At 45.1% G+C, this 21740-nt stretch overlaps 1 protein-coding gene across 1 annotated transcript in view; it reads right to left on the reverse strand.

The window, feature by feature from the left end:
* The window catches only part of LOC126295073 (AF4/FMR2 family member lilli-like), a 404574-nt gene extending 383302 nt beyond the window's left edge, over positions 1-21272 (reverse strand). Inside the window, exon 1 of the mRNA XM_049987318.1 lies at positions 21106-21272. Within this exon, the coding sequence (XP_049843275.1) occupies positions 21106-21231 (126 nt within the window). The 5' untranslated portion in view covers positions 21232-21272. The remainder of the gene's footprint in view (positions 1-21105) is intronic.
* Between the last annotated feature and the right edge of the window lie 468 nt (positions 21273-21740).

A 21740-nucleotide genomic window follows, 5' to 3' on the forward strand; every position in this document is an offset into this window, starting at 1 on the left:
ACTAGCAGGTTTTGGTGAGAGTATCAAAATATATGACAAATGTCGGCACCTTTTGACTGAAGTGGCTTAGAAGCTAAAAATGTGCACCCGCCAAGGGACCGTACACCTCAACAGGTGACGTGTATTCATTCCTGAGAAAAACGATTCTTAACAGGCAGGCAGACGGACAACAAAGTCATTCTATTATTGTTGTTGTTGTGGTCTTCAGTCCTGAGAATGGTTTGATGCAGCTCTGCATGCTACTCTATCCTGTGCAAGCTTCTTCATCTCCCAGTACCTACTGCAGCCTACATTCATCCGAATGTGGTTAGTGTAGTCATATCTTTGTCTCCCTCTACGATTTTTACCCTCCACGCTCCCTCCAGTACTAAGTTGGTGATCCCTTGATGCCTCAGAACATGTCCTACCAACCGATCCCTTCTTCTAGTCAAGTTGTGCCACAAACTTCTCCCCAATCCTATTCAATACCACATCATTAGTTATGTGATCTATCCATCCAATCTTCAGCATTATCCTGTAGCACCACATCTCGAAAGCTTTCATTCTCTTCTTGTGAAAACTGTTTATCGTCCATGTTTCACTTCCATACACGGCTACACTCCATACAAATACTTTCAGATGCTTAAATATATACTCGATGTTAACAAATTTCTCATCTTCACAAACGCTTTCCTTCCCATTGCCAGTCTACATTTTATATCCTCTCTACTTCGACCATCATTAGTTATTTTGCTGCCCAAATAGCAAAACTCCTTTACTACTTTTAAGTGTCTCATTTCCTCATCTAATTCCCTCAGCATCACCCGATTTGATTCGACTACATTCCATTATCCTCGTTTTGCTTTTGTTGATTTTCATCTTATATCTTCCCTTCAAAACACTATGCATTCCATTCAACTGCTCGTCCAAGTCCTTTGGTGTCTCTGACAGAATTACAATGTCATCGGCGAACCACAAAGTTTTTATTTCTTCTCCATTGATTTTAATACCTACTCCGAATTTTTCTTTTGTTTCCTTTACTACTTGCTCAATATACAGATTGAATAACATCGGGGAGAGACTACAAACCTGTCTCACTCCCTTCCCAACCACTGCTTCCCTTTCATGTCCCTCGACTCTTATAACTGCCATCTGGTTTCTGTACAAATTGTAAATAGCCTTTCGCTCCCTGTATTTTATCCCTGCCACCTTCAGAATTTGAAAAAGAGTATTCCAGTCAACATTGTCAAAAACTTTCTCTAAGTCTACAAATTCTAGAAACGTAGGTTTCCCTTTCCTTAATCTTTCTTCTAAGATAAGTCATAAGGTCAGTATTGCCTCACGTGTTCCATTATTTCTACGGAATCCAAACTGATCTTCCCCGAGGTCGGATTCTACCAGTTTTTCGATTCGTCTCTAAAGAATTCGCGATAGTATTTTGCAGCTGTGGCTTATTAAACTGATAGTTCGGTAACTTTCACATCTGTCAACACTTGCTTTCTTTGTGATTGGAATTATTATATTCTTCTTGAAGTCTGAGGGTATTTCGCATGTCTCATACATTTTGCTTGCCAGATGGGAGAGTTTTGTCAGGACTGGGTCTCCCAAGGCCGTCAGTAGTTCTAATGGGATATTGTCATTCTATTAGGGTTTCGTTTTTTCAGACTCAAGCAAGGAACACTAAGAAAACTACAATTCACATTTCCATAATCTCCGCGAGAAATGGCTGTAGGATGTACAAACAGTTCTTCGCTTTTCCCTATGTCAAATTTTTCTATACAGCATGTACTCGCCACAGGACAAAGAGGTGGCATTCTTGATTGCTATACTGAATAGTACACTTTTAAAGTAAACAGTTGTTTAAAGGACACAGCAGTTTGCATTAGAAACTGACCTGAATATTGATTTAGGTTTTACAGTTGTAACTACAATAAAAATAAAGAAGCATAATAGAGGGCGAGTAAACATCCTAGCTAAAGCGAACAGCAGTTTAAGCAAGATTTTCTTTTGTGGTCGGTGGCTAGTTTCACGCGGACCGTCACAAATTTCTATCGGCTGCTGGATGTAAAACAACCCCTATGTTCCTCTACTGTTCTTACCCTCTTCAGCTCCCCCTCTAGTACCATGGAAGTCATTTCCTGATGTCATAACACTTGTCCTACCAACTTGTCCCTTCTCCTCGTCAGCGTTTTCCATATATTTCTTTTCTCTTCGATTCTACGAATAACCACCTCATCTCTCACGTCATCAATCCACCTAATTTTCAACATTCTTCTGTACCATCAGATCTCAAATGCTTCGATTCTCTTGCTTTCTGATTTCTCTACAGTCCGTGTTTCACATTGCTGGGCTCCACAAGTACATCTTGAGAAACTTCTTCCTCAAATTATGACCTATGTTTGGTAGAAGACTTTCCTCTGCTAGAAATGCCCCTTTTTGCCAGTGCTACTATGCTTTGTTTGATATCCTCCTTGCCCCTTCAGACGTGGATTATTTTACTGCTTACGTACCAGAATTCCCTGACTTCATCTACTTTGTGATCATCAATTTCGATGTTAAGTTCATTGCTGTTCTCCTTTCTGCTACTTCTCATTACTTTTCTTCTTTTTCTGGTTTACGCGTATTCCATACTCTCTACTCATTCGACTGTTGACTCTATTCAATAGATCCCGTGATAATTCTTCGCTTTCACTGAGGATAGCAATGTCATCAGTGCATCGTATCATTCACATTCTTTCATCTTGATTCTTAATCCCACTCTTGAACCTTTCTTTTATTTTGTTCACTTCTTCTCTATGTGTAGATTGAACAATAGGAGTCTAAAACTGCTCTCCTGTCTTATACGCTTCTTAATCTGCGCACTTCATTCTCGGTCTTCCAATGTTATTGTTCGATCTTGATTCTTGTGTGCATTGCATATTACCAATCTTTCCCTGAAGCATACTTCTGTTTTCCTCAGAATTTCTAACATCTTGCACCATTTTAAGCTGTCAAACATTTTTCTAGGTCGGCAAATCTAGTGAGTGTGTGTCGATTTTTCTTTAGTTTTGCATCCATTATCAGGCACATATTTCCCGTTGTACGACGTCAGCTACGTGTGTTTTCTGAAGAGGACTATCTCCCAGCACTCACTTCGCTTTGTACAACCTCAGGCAGGAGCGATCTCGCAATAGCTCGATGTCTCACCACTTACTTTCTTGTGTACATGAAGGATGAGTGTTTTTCCAACAGGACAACTCCCCAGTGCATACTTCTATTGAGATATACTTTTCCAGCAGCACAATGTCCCAGCTCACACCTCTCTCTCCACAATGTGAAGGATGTGTCCTCCTTCAGTAGAACAATGTCCCAGCACACGCTTTTCCCAGTACAAAGCCAGGACATGTGTGATTTCCAACAGGACAATGCTTGAGGATGCACTTCCCACTATACAACGTCTTTGGAGGTTGTATGTTTTTGCAACAGGGCAATGCTCAGTGTAGAGATCGCTGTGTAAAATGAGTGGTGTCACCGCCAGACACCACACTTGCTAGGTGGTAGCCTCTAAATCGACCGCGGTCCCGTGGTATACGTCGGACCCGCGTGTCGCCACTATCAGTGATTGCAGACCGAGCGCCGCCACACGGCAGGTCTAGTCTAGAGAGACTCCCTAGCACTCGCCCCAGTTGTACAGCCGACTTTCCTAGCAATGGTTCACTGTCTACATACGCTCTCATTTGCAGAGACGACAGTTTAGCATAGCCTTCAGCTACGTCATTTGCTACGACCTAGCAAGGTGCCATATTCAGTTACTATGTCTTCGTAACAGATAATATTGTGACTCATGTACCGTCAAGAGCGACGTTCATCGTTAATGGGTTAAAGTTAAGTATCAAACAAATTAAGTCCGGTTTCTGAATTCTCATTCCTTGTCATGTTCCAGGCCTCACATCAGTAGAGTCCTTCCCTCGTCACGCCAGCCTGCGTGAGCTAAAACGCGTGCATTTCGGCCTCCACTCGTAACACGGTGTGCCTCTTCTACCAACACAACAAAATGTGTGTGAGGTGTGCTTTTTCCAACATCACGTTTCCACAGTACTCACTTCCCTTTGTACTTGCTTTCGCAAAAGGACAAATCGACAATTCCCTGCAGAGACATACCCCACTGCAATGCGAGTGAGGTATGCTTTCCAAACAATACAATGCTCTAGTGCACTGTTGCCTTTGAAGAACACCAGGCAGTTGGGATTTCCCAATAGGGAATGCCCTGGACACCTTTCCTTTCGTACATAAGGTAGGTATGCTTTCCATCAGGACAATGCCTCAGTACACACTTATGTCTGAATTAGGCAGGTATGCTTTTCCAACAGGAGAGTGCCCCAGTGGACACTTGTGTCCGTACATCAGGAAGGCATGCTTCTCCAATAGGACATTGCTGCAGCATACATTTCCCATTTTATGTCTAGGGGGGCGTCTCTTTCTATCACAACAATAGCCCGGCGCCTACTTTCCTTTGTACAATGGCAATAAGATGGGTGTTTTCAACGAGAGAACGTTCCACAGCACACTTCGACCTGTACAACGTTAGTGAGGTGTGTTTTCTCGACAGTGCAACGCCCCAGAACAGTAAGGAACTGTACTTTTCCAACAATGCCCCAGTGCACACACTTCCCATTGCACAACGTCTAGATGGCGTTCTCTTCGAACAGGACAATTCTCCAGTGCACAATTAGATCTCCAGAATGAGATTTTCACTCTGCAGCGGAGTGTGCGCTGATATGAAACTTCCTGGCAGATTAAAACTGTGTGCCGGACCGAGACTCGAACTCTGGACCTTTGCCTTTCGCGGGCAAGTGCTCTACCAACTGAGCTACCCAAGCACCACTCACGCCCAGTACTCACAGCTTTACTTCTGCCAGCATCTCATCTCCTACCTTCCAAACCTTATAGAAGCTCTCCTGCGAACCATGCAGAACTAGCACCCCTGGAAGAAAGGATATTGCGGAGACATGGCTTAGCCCACGAAAGGCAAAGATCCCGAGATCGAGTCTCGGTCCGGCACACAGTTTTAATCTGCCGGGAAGTTTCACACTTAGATCTATAAAACGTCTGGGATGCGTGCTTTTCCAAGACGACAATGACTCAGCTCACATTGCGGTCTACACCTGGACCACTCTAGCAGTGTCGCACGCAGATACGGCCTACGTACGCCGCGTCTCGGTAGAGGTCCGTTTATCTTTTCTCTCGGGTGGAGTCGAAGACTGCCCCCTCAGCCCGTGCAGGTCGAGTGGGGAGGCGATAATCGGATCACGCGCCCCCCTCTGCCTCCGCGATTGGACTTCCGCTGCAGGTTATTCGCCGGGGGAAGGTGGCAGCCCTGCGCGAGGTGAAGTCCAGCCGAGGCGGCAATTTCCCCGCCGGAAATTGACCATCCGCCCCCGGCGTCCGTCACCGGCGGGACACCATCAGCGCTGCTTCATTGGCAGCTTCACCCCGAACCCAGCGCAACACGGGGCCACTGCAACTCTACGTATGCCAGCCCCTCCGACAAGTGCCTATCCAGGATGCAATCGAATGCTACGAACAAAGTATGGTTCAAATGGCTCTGAGCACTATGGGAGTTAACAACTGAGGTCATCACTCCCCTAGAACTTTGAACTACTTAAACCTAGCTAACCTAAGGACAACACACACATCCGTGCCCGAGGCAGGATTCGAACCTGCGACCGTAGCGGTCGCTCAGTTCCAGACTGAAGCGCCTAGAACCGCTCGGCCACACTGGCCGCCTAACAAAGTATCTCAAGTCAGTTGAGGAACACTGTACAACGGTTTTTTGATGTAACTAGAGTTGCACCCTACCAAAAGTACAGTTCAGTAGTTTCGGTACACCACATGATTGACGTAGTATATGGTAGGATTAGCGCCAGGAGGAAAGAAACATAAATAAATGTATGAGGGATTTTTTGTTTGTTTTTTCTTAGGCACATAATTAGAACGGCACCTCACTCAGTCTTAGTCCACTGTGCATCTAATATCCTTACAGAACATAAATTGCTTTACATAAGTAATGGAAAATAGTTCTACTCCGCAAGCCACCTGACGGTGTGTGGCGGAGGGTACCTTGAGTACCTATATCGGCTCTCCATTCTATTCCAGTCCGTCCCGGTGGAGGTATGTTCTTCAACAAAAGCCGGTACTGAGCTACTGAGCGTCTCTCCTGCAGACTCTTCCACTGGAGTTTATCTGTCGTCTCCGTAACGCTTTCGCGATTACTAAATGATCGTGTAACGAAGCGCGCTGCTCTCCGTTGGATCTTCTCCATCTCTTCTATCAACCCTATCTGGTACGGATCCCACACTGCTGAGCAGTATTCGAGCAGTGGGCGAACAAGCGTACTGTAACCTACTTCTTCTAATTTCGGAATGGACTTCCTTAGGATCCTTCCAAATAATCTCAGTCTGGCATCTGCTTTACCGACGATCAACTTTGTATGATCATTCCATTTTAAATCACTCCTAATGCCTACTGCCACATAATTTATGGAATTAACTGCTTCCAGTTGTGACCTGCTATATTGTAGCTAAATGATAAGGGATTGTTCTTTCTATGTACTCGCAGCACATTACACTTGTCTACATTGAGATTCAATTGTCATTCACTGCACCATGTGTCAATTCGTTGCAGATCCTCCTGCATTTCAGTACAGTTTTCCATTGTTACAACCTCCCGATATACTACAGCATCATCTGCAAAAACCTTCAGTGAACTTCCGATGTCATCCACTAAGTCTTTTATGTATATTGTGAATAGCAACGGTCCTACGACACTCCCCTGCGGACCACCTGATATGACTCTTACTTCGGAAAACTTTTCTCCATTGAGAATGACATGCTGCGTTCTGTTATCTAGAAACTGTTCAATCCAATCACACAACTGGTCTGATAGTCCATATGCTCTTACTTTGTTCATTAAACGACAGTGGGGAACTGTATCGAACGCCTTGCGGAAGTCGAGAAACACGGCATCTACCTGGGAACCCGTGTCTATGGCCCTCCGAATCTCGTGGACGAATAGCGCGAGCTGGGTTTCACACGACCGTCTTTTTCTAAACCCGTGCTGATTCCTACAGAGTAGATTTCCAGCCTCCAGCAAAGTCATTATACTCGAACATAGTACGTGTTCCAAAATTCTACAACTGATAGACGTTAGAGATATAGGTCTGTAGTTCTGCACATCTGTTCGACGTCCCTTCTTGAAAACTGGGATGACCTATGCCCTTTTCCAATGTTTTGGAACACTACCATAAAGAAAGTGCTCCACACAGCTGTTTTCATCTTCTCTAAATTACTTCTGCGCTTAAACATTTTATTTGCGTATAAAAAGCAACAGGAGTTACCTTACTACAAAAATAGGCGATAATCACACTACTTTCAACGGAAACTAGTATCAGGAACAAAGGACTGATTTGGTTATTCGTAATTCCAACTTGTGAGACGTAGCAGTAGGCACAAAAACAACGCAATTCACAGCCTTCTAGACTGTGTAGTTCCCAAGACATGACTGCCGAACTGTGACTGTATACGTGGAGTCCCGAAATTTGACAGTCACACGTCTACATTCAAAATATTATTCGAAGGTATCACAACTGTCTGATTTTAATGTATCATACAGCAAAATATTCAGGAAGGTCCGAAGTACATTGTGGAGTAGAAAGCAGAACACGTCAGATTTCAACGAATTTTACGTACATGACTGAATTTTACACATGTTTGAACAGATGGGCGTTTCCAGGCGTAAATTCATTAGATCTTTTTTGTCCCGTACTGTCTCATCGATCAATCGCTACAGGTTTGTACAGTATGGAAAAAAAATCATCTTATATAGCGGGTAAGTTTTCCCAGCAGAGTTTGTTGTGAGTTAACAATGAACCAATGGAGATACTGTGCCGATATGTTCCCACACCGAAGAGAAACAACGTCACGCTGGTTTTTGCATCTGTCCTAAGGGTTTCTTGCAGTAGGAGAGAGTCAAATGAAAACCTTGAAATTGAGATTAAAAACTGACATTTCGCGCCATTGTTAAGTAAGCTTGCAGTACTGTTAGCAATGGTGTAAGCAATATCCTGCAGGTGGTGTAAAACGAGGTGTGATCGAAAAGCAACGGGAATTTTGGTCATTTGTCCCCGTGAAAGACCATTCTGTCCCCGTGAAAGACCATTTTGTCCCCTCAGATATAACACACTAGTGCCAACGCTTTTCCTAATCTTGGTAGCACTTCTCAAACTCATTTTTAGTTACAGTGTTTGCTTCTTCAATGATTCTGTTTTTATTTTATCTGTGGTGCTAAAAGAACGTCCCTTCATCGTTCTCTTCAGCCAAAACAGTTTTGCTTTTTGATAAAATAATCACGAACAAGCATTCAGGAGCGAGTAGGAGCAGTATCGTGATGCAGTTTCCACGAGTGGTTTTGCCACGATTCTGACTGCCTCGCGCAAACTTCCAGGTGCTATTCTTTACCGACCATAAGCCAAGAACTCGTGATGCACTACCCCATTGTAATCGAAGAAAACAGTAAGACGGACCTTCTTCACATGTGATATATTTCGTTCGGTCTTGGGCTCTTCAGGCAGTTTCCACTGGGACGATTGGTGCTCGGTTCCGACGTTGTACCTGTATATCCATGTTTCGCCAGCTGTTGCAACCTGTTACGGCGTAAAGTCAAGCGCCGGCACACCAATCTGGAACGATAAAGAGAAGAGAGGGCTGTGAAGAAGACATCTGCCTATCGCACGCTGGCCGACCCCTCTTCAGGATGACAATGCAACGGCAGCGGCCTCTATGCGAAGAGGACCTTTTCCACTCCCCAGAGCCACTTTCGTTTCAGACAAAAGTACACTGGCTTTTACATAACACCTATTTCTTACATTGTTCGTAAGCCCGACCGTTTTCTACAATCGTCAAATTTACATCAACATGACAGTTAATGCACACAAATATTTTTAAATACGAAGTGCCATCAGAAAATTAAATAATGTAATAGGCAATTTACATAATACACTCCTGGAAATTGAAATAAGAACACCGTGAATTCATTGTCCCAGGAAGGGGAAACTTTATTGACACATTCCTGGGGTCAGATACATCACATGATCACACTGACAGAACCACAGGCACATAGACACAGGCAACAGAGCATCTACAATGTCGCCACTAGTACAGTGTATATCCACCTTTCGCAGCAATGCAGGCTGCTATTCTCCCATGGAGACGATCGTAGAGATGCTGGATGTAGTCCTGTGGAACGGCTTGCCATGCCATTTCCACCTGGCGCCTCAGTTGGACCAGCGTTCGTGCTGGACGTGCACACCACATGAGACGACGCTTCATCCAGTCCCAAACATGCTCAATGGGGGACAGATCCGGAGATCATGCTGGCCAGGGTAGTTGACTTACACCTTCTAGAGCACGTTGGGTGGCACGGGATACATGCGGACGTGCATTGTCTTGTTGGAACAGCAAGTTCCCTTACCGGTCTAGGAATGGTAGAACGATGGGTTCGATGACGGTTTGGATGTACCGTGCACTATTCAGTGTCCCCTCGACGATCACCAGAGGTGTACGGCCAGTGTAGGAGATCGCTCCCCATACCATGATGCCGGGTGTTGGCCCTGTGTGCCTCAGTCGTATGCAGTCCTGATTGTGGCGCTCACCTGCACGGCGCCAAACACGCATACGACCATCATTGGCACCAAGGCCGAAGCGACTCTCATCGCTGAAGACGACACGTCTCCATTCGTCCCTCCATTCACGCCTGTCGCGACACCACTAAAGGCGGGCTGCACGATGTTGGGGCGTGAGCGGAAGACGGCCTAACGGTGTGCGGGACCGTAGCCCAGCTTCATGGAGACGGTTGCGAATGGTCCTCGCCGATACCCCAGGAGCAACAGTGTCCCTAATTTGCTGGGAAGTGGCGGTGCAGTCCCCTACGGCACTGCGTAGGATCCTACGGTCTTGACGTGCATCCGTGCGTCGCTGTGGTCCGGTCCCAGGTCGACGGGCACGTGCACCTTCCGCCGACCACTGGCGACAACATCGATGTACTGTGGAGACCTCACGCCCCACGTGTTGAGCAATTCGGCGGTACGTCCACCCGGCCTCCCGCATGCCCACTATACGCCCACGCTCAAAGTCCGTCAACTGCACATACGGTTCACGTCCACGCTGTCGCGGCATGCTACCAGTGTTAAAGACTGCGATGGAGCTCCGTATGCCACGGCAAACTGGCTGACACTGACGGCGGCGGTGCCCAAATGCTGCGCAGCTAGCGCCATTCGACGGCCAACACCGCGGTTCCTGGTGTGTCCGCTGTGCCGTGCGTGTGATCATTGCTTGTACAGCCCTCTCGCAGTGTCCGGAGCAAGTATGGTGGGTCTAACACACCGGTGTCAATATGTTCTTTTTTCCATTTCCAGGAGTGTATGTGTATGATAAACTGACAACAACTGGATCTTTAACGCATCGGAAACAAATCCTGCAAAGAGAAGTTACTAACGAGGAAACGGAAATTGGTACTCTTGCCACTGTGGTTCGAGATGCTTGTGTCAGTTCGTGTCGTATCGCGAGGGGTCGGGCACCGGCCAGAGCAGTGTTGTTCGTGTTCTGCATCGCCATAAATACCATCCTTACTACACGAGTCTCCAGCAAGAATTAACCGGTACGGGTTGCATGCATTGAATTATGGCCGGCCGTTGTGACCGAGCGGTTCTGGGCACTTCAGTCTCGAACCGCGCGACCGCTACGATCGCAGGTTCGAATCCTGCCTCGGGACATGGATGTGTGTGATATCCTTAGGTTAGTTGGGTTTAAGTAGTTCTAAGTTCTAGGGGACTGATGACCTCAGGTAAGTCCTACAGTGCTCAGAGCCATTTGAACCATTGAATTCTGCCGATGGGGTCAGCTTCAGATTCAGAGGGATGACACATTTATTAATTTGATTTTATTTATTGATAAGGCTACACTCACGAGCCTTGGAAATGTTACTCTGGATAACATGCATTACTGGGCAACTGAGAATCCATGTTGGCTACGGCAAGTTGCACACCAAAAACTGTGGTCGGTGAATGTATGGTGTGGTATTCTGGAGGACAGAGTTATAGGCCGATATTTCATGGAAGGAAATCTTAATGGTAGGAATTATTTTACACTCCTGCAAGAAACATTAGGTCTATTATTGGAAGAAATACCTTTAGGAACAAGGAACAGATTGTGTTATCAACACGATGGGTGTCGGGCACATTTTTCGCTGATGGGTAGAAATGAGTTGCAGAGACAATTCCCAAATCGTTGGATTAAACGTCGAGGAGGTGTGTCGTGGACGGCTCGTTCGCCATAGTTGACGCCTCTGGAATTTTTTCTTGTGTGGATTCGTAAACATTGTTTACAAAGACATTCCAAAGATATGCGAGAAAGAATTGCCCAAGCATGTGCTTCGGTAAGTGCCGAAGTGATCAGGAATACCACTCAGTCTATGGTAAGAATATTACAGCACTGCATTGGTACCGATGGTCATCACTTCGAACACTTTCTGCAAATGGACGTTGATGGCACCTTTTTTACCTTCGTTTACCTTCAAAGACGTAACTGTTACACATCACTGGATTCGTCTCGATGGCCGCTATCAGAAAATAAGCACCGAACTATAGCATCTCATGTAAAAAAAGAAGCTGACCATATCTCTGACGCGACCGCACCTAGCAATAAAAAAAACCAACGTCATATTATGGCCTCCATTGTCCCATGCAATTTTTTTCCCTACAGACGTTTCAGCTCATATACTTTCGGAGTTACTTTTGGTGGAAATAGTTAGTGACTGACCCTGTACACTGAAAACACGTGAAAATGTGAAACATGCACCAGGAACACGTGCACCACTTTTTTGAATACGCCTTGCTCTACAGATGAGCGATAGGCAGCGATAATCCCAGTTCAGGACGGCTGACCCGCTTACAAGGTAGAAGAGCTCTCTGTCACACTGTTTCAGAGCAGTGAGGGATGAAGGCATATTGAAATCCATCGGTGATTGAAGGTCCAGTATGGTTATACATGTCCATCACTGTAGCAAGTGTAGGAGTGGAGCAGAGGCTTCGTAAATGGCGTGACTTTTGTGACGGATTCTCAACGCCCAGATGACCCTACGTGACACCACGGTTTTCTGCAGCAGTTGAATGCCCTGCGATGGGAAACCGCTGTGTGGCGTTGGACGGAATAGCCCCAGATCTTCACATCAGGCTCGGCACATCACATCATTCGTCAAGTGCTCAGATTTTGCTGAGTGGCTCCAAGATGGGTACCATGACGGCTCGCTACTGAACTGGAAGAGCGTCTCTTTGACCTCTGTTGGAGAACTTCTGTGGTGCTTTGAAGCAGAAAGGAGTGGCTTCTTCGCGAGAATCGCCACAGGAGACGAAATCTGGGTACTTTGCCACCAACCCGAAACAGGACAAACAGAACAAGCAAGGAATGGAGCCATTCCTCAGTTCAGAAACAAATTCCAGACGCAGCCATCTGCAGGAAACGTTTTGCTGTCGCTGTTTCGGAATGACGAGTCATTTTCTTGCAACACTACATAACTATCTTACTACTATCAATACTACATGACTATCTTAAAAGAAATATTAAGGAAAGGCAAACCTACGTTAATAGCATTTGTAGACTTAGAGAAAGCTTTTGACAACGTTGATTGCAATACTCTCTTTCGAATTCTAAAGGTGTCAGGGCTAAAAAAAAGGGAGCGAAAGGCTATTTACAATTTGTACAGAAACCAGATGGCAGTCATACGAGCCGAGGGGTATGAAAGGGAAGCAGGGGTTGGGAAGGGAGTGAAACAGGGTTGTAGCCTATCCCCGATGTTATCCAATCTGTATATTGAGCAAGCAGTGAAGGAAACAAAAGAAAAATTTGTATAAGAAAGTAGAAACCATGGAGAAGAAATAGGACTCTGAGGTTCGCCAATGACATTGTAATTCTGTCTGAGACAACAAAGGACTTGGAAGAGCAGTTGAACGGAACGGACAGTGTCTTGGAAGGAGGGTATAAGATGAACATCAACAAAAGCAAAACGAGTATAATGGAATACAGACGAATTAAGTCGGATAATGCTGAGGTAATTAGATTAGGAAATGACACACTTGAAGTAGTAAAGGAGTTTTGCTACTTGGGGAGCAAAATAACTGATGATGGTCGAAGTAGGATATAAAATGTAGACTGGCAATGCCAAGGAAAGCGTTTATGAAGAAGAGAAATTTGTTAACATCGAGTATAGATTTAAGAGTCCGGAAGTCGTTTCTGAAAGTATTTGTATGGAGTGTAGCCATGTATGGAAGTCGAACATGGATGATGAACAGTTTGGATAAGAAGAGAATAGAAGCTTTCGAAATGTGGTGCTACAGAAGAATGCTGAAGATTAGATCACATAACTAATGAGGAGGTACTGAATAGAATTGGGGAGAAGAGGAGTTTGTGGCACAACTTGACCAGAAGAAGGGATCGGTTGGTAGGACATGTTCTGAGGCATCAAGGGATCACCAATGTAGCATTGGAGGGCAGCGTGGAGGGTAAAAATCGTAGAGGGAGACCACGAGATGAATACACTAAGCTGATCCAGAAGGATGTAGGTTGCAGTAGGTACTGGGAGATGAAGAAGGTTGCAGAGGATAGAGTAGCATGGAGAGCTGCATCAAACCAGTCTCAGGACTGAAGACCACAACAACAACAACAACAACAACGTGACTATCAGCAGTGGTTATATTATGAAATTTTAAAACATCAGCTATATACAGGCGCATGGAGTTCTGTCTGCTGGTGTCATTTTCCAGCATGACAATGCAATACTTGCAGTACCATCGACGACCGGCACTCTGGTACTCCGCCACATCCGTCATACTCACCAGACTTCGCAACGAATCATTATATCAAGTTTGCACCACTCAAAGAGGCAAGCGATGGGAGAAAAGAAAAATCGTCTCGACAATGTGGTACAACAGGCGGAGCTTGAACGGCTGCCCGCCTACATGACCCGAAGAATTTTTCTTTTCACGGAGGAATCCAGGCAGTTCCTATGTGCTGGAGGAAGTTTGTTGAAAAACAGGAAGACTACGTGGAAAAATTCTCCAGCTGTGAGTAGGGCTCACACACTCAGCATTCCGCAGAAACATTATCTCTCCATATAATAGGGAATGTCCTCACTGACCAACTGACTGATTCATTAGTGCTTTCTTTCATTGACTTCAAAAAGCCTTTTACTCGGTCGATAGAGACACCCTAGATAGGATCATCAGAGAATTTGGGGTCAAAAACTAACTGTCAAACAATATCAGAGAAACATGACAGGCACAAGTTCCAAACTGAAGTTTATGGGAGAATTGTCTCGACCATTTGGAATCAAGACAGGTGTGCGACATTATTTAACTGTGTTCTGGAGAAGATTGTGAGCATTTGGAATATCAAGGGATTGGCCCAATCTGTCTAGGAAGAAAATTAGGAGGAATCGAAGTCAGCTGCCTGGCTTTCGTTGATGGTTCTGCAATACTTTCAGAGAACTTAGAAGAAGTGGCCATACAGACCAAGCTACTAGAAAGGATCGCTGGCAAGACGGGACTTTGGATCTGAAAAGAGAAGATCACATTCATGACGAGTGACAGACATGGACCACAATTCCTTCAAACAGAGATTGGACAGATTGAAAGGTGTGAAAATACTGCAATTCCTCGGTGAAGCCATACAAGAGAACGGCCTGCAGGAAGCTGCTATGGGGAACCGGATCACAAAATTGGAGACAAGTTACGGATTAACTACAAACATTTACAACATAAACTGCATCTCTTGGAATGCCAAAATATAGCACTACTGTGCTGTGGGAAAGCTAGATTGCCTGAATGCCAGCGAATGCCTCTCAATGAATTACAAGTTGGCAAAGCTGGAGATATTAGAAAGAAGCATATTACGGAAAATCATAGGTACGACCCAGTTGAAACTGACTGGAAATTTCGGAGCAACAATGGAATCTACAAAAAGGTCGAGAAAATCTGGGAGACCATGAGAAGGAGGCGGTTATCATTTCTAGGACACCTGTACAGGAAGGACAAAATCAGACTAACCAAAAGCATATTCGACTACCTGTGGAAAAAGTACACAACGAGCTGCAGTAAGAAAGCTCGTACAGATCATAAGGTTCAGACGGCTCTGAGCACTATGGGACTTAACATCCTAGGTCATCAGTCCCCTAGAACTTGGAACTACTTAAACCTAACTAACCTAAGGACATCACACACATCCATGCCCGAGGCAGGATTCGAACCTGTGCCCGTAGCGGTTGCGCGGTTCCAGACCGAAGCGCCTAGAACCGTTCGGTCACACCGGACGGCCGTAAAGATCTGGAAAGGTTCAACATTCAGGAAGTTCAGATGTTAAATAGGGATACATTTCGGACTACGATTCAAAATTTGGAAGGATTTCAAGTCGAAAGAATTGAGAATACTGGAAGAGCCTGGACGGGTGAAGAGAAGCGACAGAACAGCATCCATATGAAGTACTGGAGAAAGAGGAAACTTCAGACGAAGAAGAAATGAAACTGTAGAGCGATCCTAAGTGGTCAATCCGGAAAAAAGGACAATGTACTGACTGACTGAATCAATTATCACCACCCACCCTAAATCGCTAAAGATTTAAATTCGAAATTTGGAGAAGATGTGCATTCCATTTTGTAGGCGTCGTTTAAGAAGCCGTTTTTCGAAATTCCAACGCTAAAGGGGTGAAATAGCGGATGAAGTTTTAAAAAAACAAAGAAACAGAGAGGGGTCGCTATTCACCTAATTTTGAAGCTAGACTTAGGAAAATTGGTATTTCCATTACTCGGTCACAGATAAAAGAAATACGTGTTTCAGCATACTTGAAAATTTGATTCTATGGGGATGAAACAGCAGGTGAAAGCTTTTTTGAAAATGTATCATTATTAAATAAGTACTGAAGTACTTTTAAAGCGACAGCTATGAAAATTGATATTTGACTTGTCACTTACAAATAAAAAGAGACACGTGTTTCCGTGTTTTTGGATATTGAACCGCTAAGGGAGTGTAATAGGCAACCAGCTTCTTATGACAATACTTTATTATGAAAGCATTTTAAAGCTAAATCTACGAAAATTTAAATTTGTTCCTCAGTTAGAAACGCAAAACACGCGTTTCCCTGTTCTTGTAAATCAACCTCTGTCGGAGTGAAACTGTTGATTAAAGTTTCAATGGAAATATTTCATTGTTGACGATAATTTTTTTAAAAATTGTTGTTTAACTTTTCAGTTGGAGACAAAAAAAAATACTTACTTCGTTCTTTTCAGAATTTCAACCCGTAAGGGGCTGATTCAATGACTCATCACCGCCCAGCACAAACTTCTAAGGACAGAAACTTGAACTTTGGAGGGGATGTGGATCCTATACTCTAGGCATCATTTACGAAGAATTTTTAGAAATTACACTTATAAGGGGGGTGAAAAATGGCCTGAAGGAATTTTTGAATATCACTATTAAGGCAATTTTGAAACTAGATATACGAAAATTGTTATTTGGTTTACGGTCGGAAATAATGTAATACATGTTTCAGCCTTTCTGCAATTTTAGCACTGCTGAAATGGTGGGTCAAACAAACTTTTTAAAATATATATATCATTATTAAAGAACTAGTAAAGTATTTTTAAGCTATATCTATGAACACTGGTTTTCCAACTTCTCGGTTGGAAAAAAAAGTGTTTCAAAATTTCTGGAAACTGAACCGCTTAGGATGTGAAATCGGGGATGAGATTTTTTTTGAAAATATTTTATTATGAAAGAATTTTTAAAGTTAAGTAAGTGAAAATTAATGTGTGTCTTCTCTGTTAGAAATAAAATACACGCATGTCACTTTCTTTTTGAAATCCAACCCCCAACGGAGTGGTTCAAATGGTTCAAATGGCTCTGAGCACTATGGGACTAAACAGCTGTGGTCATCAGTCCCCTAGAACTTAGAACTACTAAAACCTAACTAACGTAAGGACATCACACATCCATGCCCGAAGCAGGATTCGAACCTGCGACGGTAGCAGTCGCACGGTTCCTGACTGCGCGCCTAGAACCGCGAGCCAACGGGGCGAAACGGGAGAGAAACTCTTTATGAAAACATTACATTGCGGAAGCATTTGTAAATCGAAAACATTCAAAATTGGTGTTTGGCTTCTCGGTTGGAGAGAAAAAAAAACACGTGTTTCATTGTTTTTCGAAATGCAACGCCTAAAGGGGGAAATAGGATGAGACTAATTCACTCAGGCGGCCGCTGTGGCCGAGCGGTTCTAAGCGCTTCAGCCCGGAACCGCGCGACGGCTACGGTCGCAGGTTCGAATCCCATCTCGGGAATGGATGTGTGTGATGTCTTTAGGCTAGTTAGGTTTAACTAGTTCTAAGTCTGATGTCAGATGTTTAAGTCACATAGTGCTTAGAGCCATGCTCATAAATTAAGGATAATTGCAGAATGTGGTGCCACACAACGTGGCACTACACAGAACTGGCGCATGGCATACGCACACAGGGTACACACAAGACACAGATCTGTAAGCCCACGATATTGGTGATGAGTTGAGAAAACCGTCCCGAAACACGTGTGCTACAAAACGCCACTGTTTCCTGCGCATCTTTTCAGACATCAATATGGGATATGATCACCATGTACACGTACACAGGCCGTACAAGGGGTTGTCATACTCTGGATCAGGTGGTGGAGCAGCTGCTGGGGCACAGCCTCCCATTCTCGCACCAGTGCCTGTCGGAGCTCCTGAAGTGTCGTAGGGGTTTGAAGACGTGCAGCGATACGTCCACCGAGGGCATCCCAGACGTGCTCGATGGGGTTTAGGTCTGGAGAACAGGCAGGCCACTCCATTCGCCTGATATTTTCTTTTTGAAGATACTCCTCCACCATGGCAGCTCGGTGGGGCCGTGCGTTATCGCCCATCAGGAGGAAGGTGCGACCCACTGCACCCCTGAAAAGGCGGACATACTGGTGCAAAAAGACGTCCCGATACACCTGACCTGGTACAGTCCCTCTGTCATGCAGGGGTGTACGTGCACCAGTCATAGGACCGCCCCACACCATCAAACCATGACCTCCGTACAGATCCCTTTCAAGGACAAGTTGATATCTGGTTCCTGGTTCACGCCAGATGAAAACACGGCGACAATCACTGTTCAGACTGTACCTGGACTCGTCTGTGAACATAACCTGGGACCACTGTTCCAATGACCATGTACCATGTACTGTGTTCTCGACACCAGGCTTTACGAGCTCTCCTGTGTCCAGGGGTCAGTGGAATGCACCTTGCAGGTCTCCAGGCGAATAAACCGTGTCTGTTCAGTCGTCTGTAGACTGTGTGTCTGGAGACAACTGTTCCAGTGGCTGCGGTAAGGTCGCTAGCGAGGCCACATGCAGTACTCCGTGGCCGTCTGAGGGCACTGATGGTGAGATACATCGGTCTCCTTGTGGTGCTGTACAATGTGGAAGTCCCGTACTGTAAGCCTGGACACGTTTCCTGTCTGGTGGGATCGTTGCCGTAATCTTGAGATCACACTATGTGGCACACGGAGGGCCCGTGCTACGACCTTCTGTGTTTGACCAGCCTCCAGTCGCCCTGGTATTCTACCCCTCACAACGTCATCAATGTGTGTTCTTTGAGCCATTTTCAACATACAGTCACCATTAGCACGTCTGCACACTTACTCGCTGCCCCGTACTCTCACATGCACCAACACACCTCTGCGTGTGTGGACTGCTGCCAGCGCCACCGTGAGCCGACCGCAGGTCAAATGCACAGCACGGTCATAGCCGGAGGTGATTTAAGCCCGCAAACCGCCCACCAGAACGTTGTTTCACCATGCGTCAGCATTATCTTTAATTTATGAGGATGAGTGTCGATAAAGGATCTATCGTATATCTCAAAAAGGTCCTAGACACATTTGCGTTTGAGCGGAAGCATGTACCAGCTGGTAATAATGAAGCTGCAGCTGGACACACGGAGGTCCAGCATGGAGCTGTGACTATTGTGTGGCAGTGAAATTTCTAATATCCGTAAATATTCTAATACGTTAATGCGGAATCGATTGACTCTGCAAAAAATTCTTGCTGTTTCGGCAACCGGCTGCAAATCTGGTGCTGTGAAGATCTGAAGATGACGACGACAACATATTGATGTTAACCCTTACGTGGCTACATGGATCCTGTACGTGAGCTTATCATGCTGTCCACATTCTCTTTTACTTATTTTCCGCAGGATAATACTGTCCACTGCAGCAACGTGCACTAGGAAATAAAATATTCTTTGCCATCATTTTACAGAACGTCTGCCTATAGCATACCTTTTTCGTAATTGCTCAAACTTTTCGACACCACCCATTATTTTGTTGCATTCTGCCACAACTTCAGGGCAAGAAATCTCTGTACTAGAACCATCCTTGTTTCTCCTTTTACTGCGGCTGTCTCTCACAGGTCATGAATTGAGGACAGGAAAGTGACTGGACGGTAATCCATCCACTTTACTGCACAAATGGCTCCTTTTGTTTCAAACTGGAATTCTCCCCGTTCCAGTTTTACGTTTTCCTTCATAAATTTGGGTAAGTCAAAAGTATTTACCTTATGCTATAGGTTTGAGGGAAAAAAGATCAGAAAATGTCAAGCAAACAGCACTGAAAGACTCCTCTACAGAGCAACACTCAGCTATACAATGCCTCTGAACGAAGGTATAGCAAAAACGGCGGGAACTTCCGATTGGATGTAGTACCTTATACGGTTCACTAGGTGGTAGGACCGTACAGAGGTGCGAATTGTGAATCCCACGGGACTAGGAGCGAGTTCATTGCAGTGGGAAGCATGTTTCCCACGGCTCACGAAAGGGTTAAAGGGGAATATTTTGATAAACCATTTAAATTCTGGCACCTGTGAACGGGAGAGATGTGCCTCTCGCGTCCATCTAGAAAAGATAACCTGAAGATGTCTACACAAAGCGGAACTCGTCGTTGAAAAAAAAAAAATTGCAACCAAGACTATTTTTAACCAATATTATTTTTGTTGTTGTGGTCTTCAGTCCTGAGACTGGTTTGATGCTCCTCTCCATGCTACTCTATCCTGTGCAAGCTTCTTCATCTCCCAGTACCTACTGCAACCTACATCCTTCTGAATCTGCTTAGTGTACTCATCTCTCGGTCTCCCTCTACGATTTTTACCCTCCACGCTGCCCTCCAATGCTAAATTGGTGATCCCTTGATGCCTCAGAACATGTCCTACCAACCGGTCCCTTCTTTTTGTCAAGTTGTGCCACAAACTCCTCTTCTCCCCAGTTCTATTCAATACCTCCTCATTAGTTATGTGATCTACCCACCTAATCTTCAGCATTCTTCTGTAGCACCACATTTCGAAAGATTCTATTCTCTTTTTGTCCAAACTGTTTATCGTCCATGTTTCACTTCCATACATGGCTACACTCCATACAAATACTCTCAGAAACGACTTCCTGACACTTAAATCTATACTCGATGTTAACAAATTTCTCTTCTTCAGAAACGCTTTCCTTGCCATTGCCAGTCTACATTTTATATACTCTCTACTTCGACAGTCATCAGCTACTTTGCTCCCCAAACAGCAAAACTCCTTTACTACTTTAAGTGTCTCATTTCCTAATCTAATTCCCTCAGCATCACCCGATTTAATTCGACTACATTCCATTATCCTCGTTTTGGTTTTGTTGATGTTCATCTGATACCCTCCTTTCAAGACTCAAATACTATGTTTAACCAATACCAAACTATTTAACACAGGTTACCCTCCATTCATAGGCTGTTGCACGCAGCGACTGTTATATTGACTTGTAAATATGAGGTTTCAAGTCTGAATCGTGATTTGGAATTTTTATTGGCAGATCTAGATTTCGGCTAGAAACTGGCCAATCTCAACGCACTATCGTTTTGGATCAATGCATGTAATGCCTGTCGGTCGGGCTTCATCCACAGTTCATTGATTTTTTCAGAACCTGTCGTCTTGTTTTCAGAGACGCCTTCGCAACTGGCTGGACGCGTGGCTTTACCTGCGCTTCGTGGTTCCTGCGGGAGGCGGGCACTATGACGCGGTGGAGCGTCTCTCGCAAGGCGGGGGCGGCGGGGGCGGCGGTGAGGGCGGCGTTGCCGGCGCTGCACGTGCACAGCTCGGACATGTCGCCGTCGACGTCCGCGTCTTCATCGTCCAGGTCGTCGAGGCAGCTGCAGCAGAGAGAAATGGTTCAAATTGCTCTGAGCACTATAGGGCTCAACATCTGAGGTCATCAGTCGCCTAGAACTTAGAACTACTTAAACCTAACTAACCTAAGGACGTCACACACATCCATCCCCGAGGCAGGATTCGAACCTGCGACCGCATCAGTCGCGCGGTTCCGGACTGAAGCGCCTAGAACCGCTCGGCCACAGCGGCCGGCAGCACCTCGTAACTCACTCCCCTCTCTCCCTCCCTCCATCGTTACAGTTGAAATTTTGTTTTAGGGGAGACTCAAGCACTTACGAAGAGCACTTTTCTCGCGACTCATTCTTAGTTGCTTGATTAGGAAGAGGGGGTCAAACAACGAGGTCATCAGTCCCGTAGGATTAGGGAAGGAAGTCAGCCGTGCCCTTTCAAAGGAACCATCCCGGCATTTGCCTGTAGCGATTTAGGTAACACACGCAAAACCTA

This window comes from Schistocerca gregaria, chromosome 11, assembly GCF_023897955.1.
Source record: "Schistocerca gregaria isolate iqSchGreg1 chromosome 11, iqSchGreg1.2, whole genome shotgun sequence".
In the NCBI taxonomy this organism is placed as follows: Eukaryota; Metazoa; Arthropoda; class Insecta; order Orthoptera; family Acrididae; genus Schistocerca; species Schistocerca gregaria.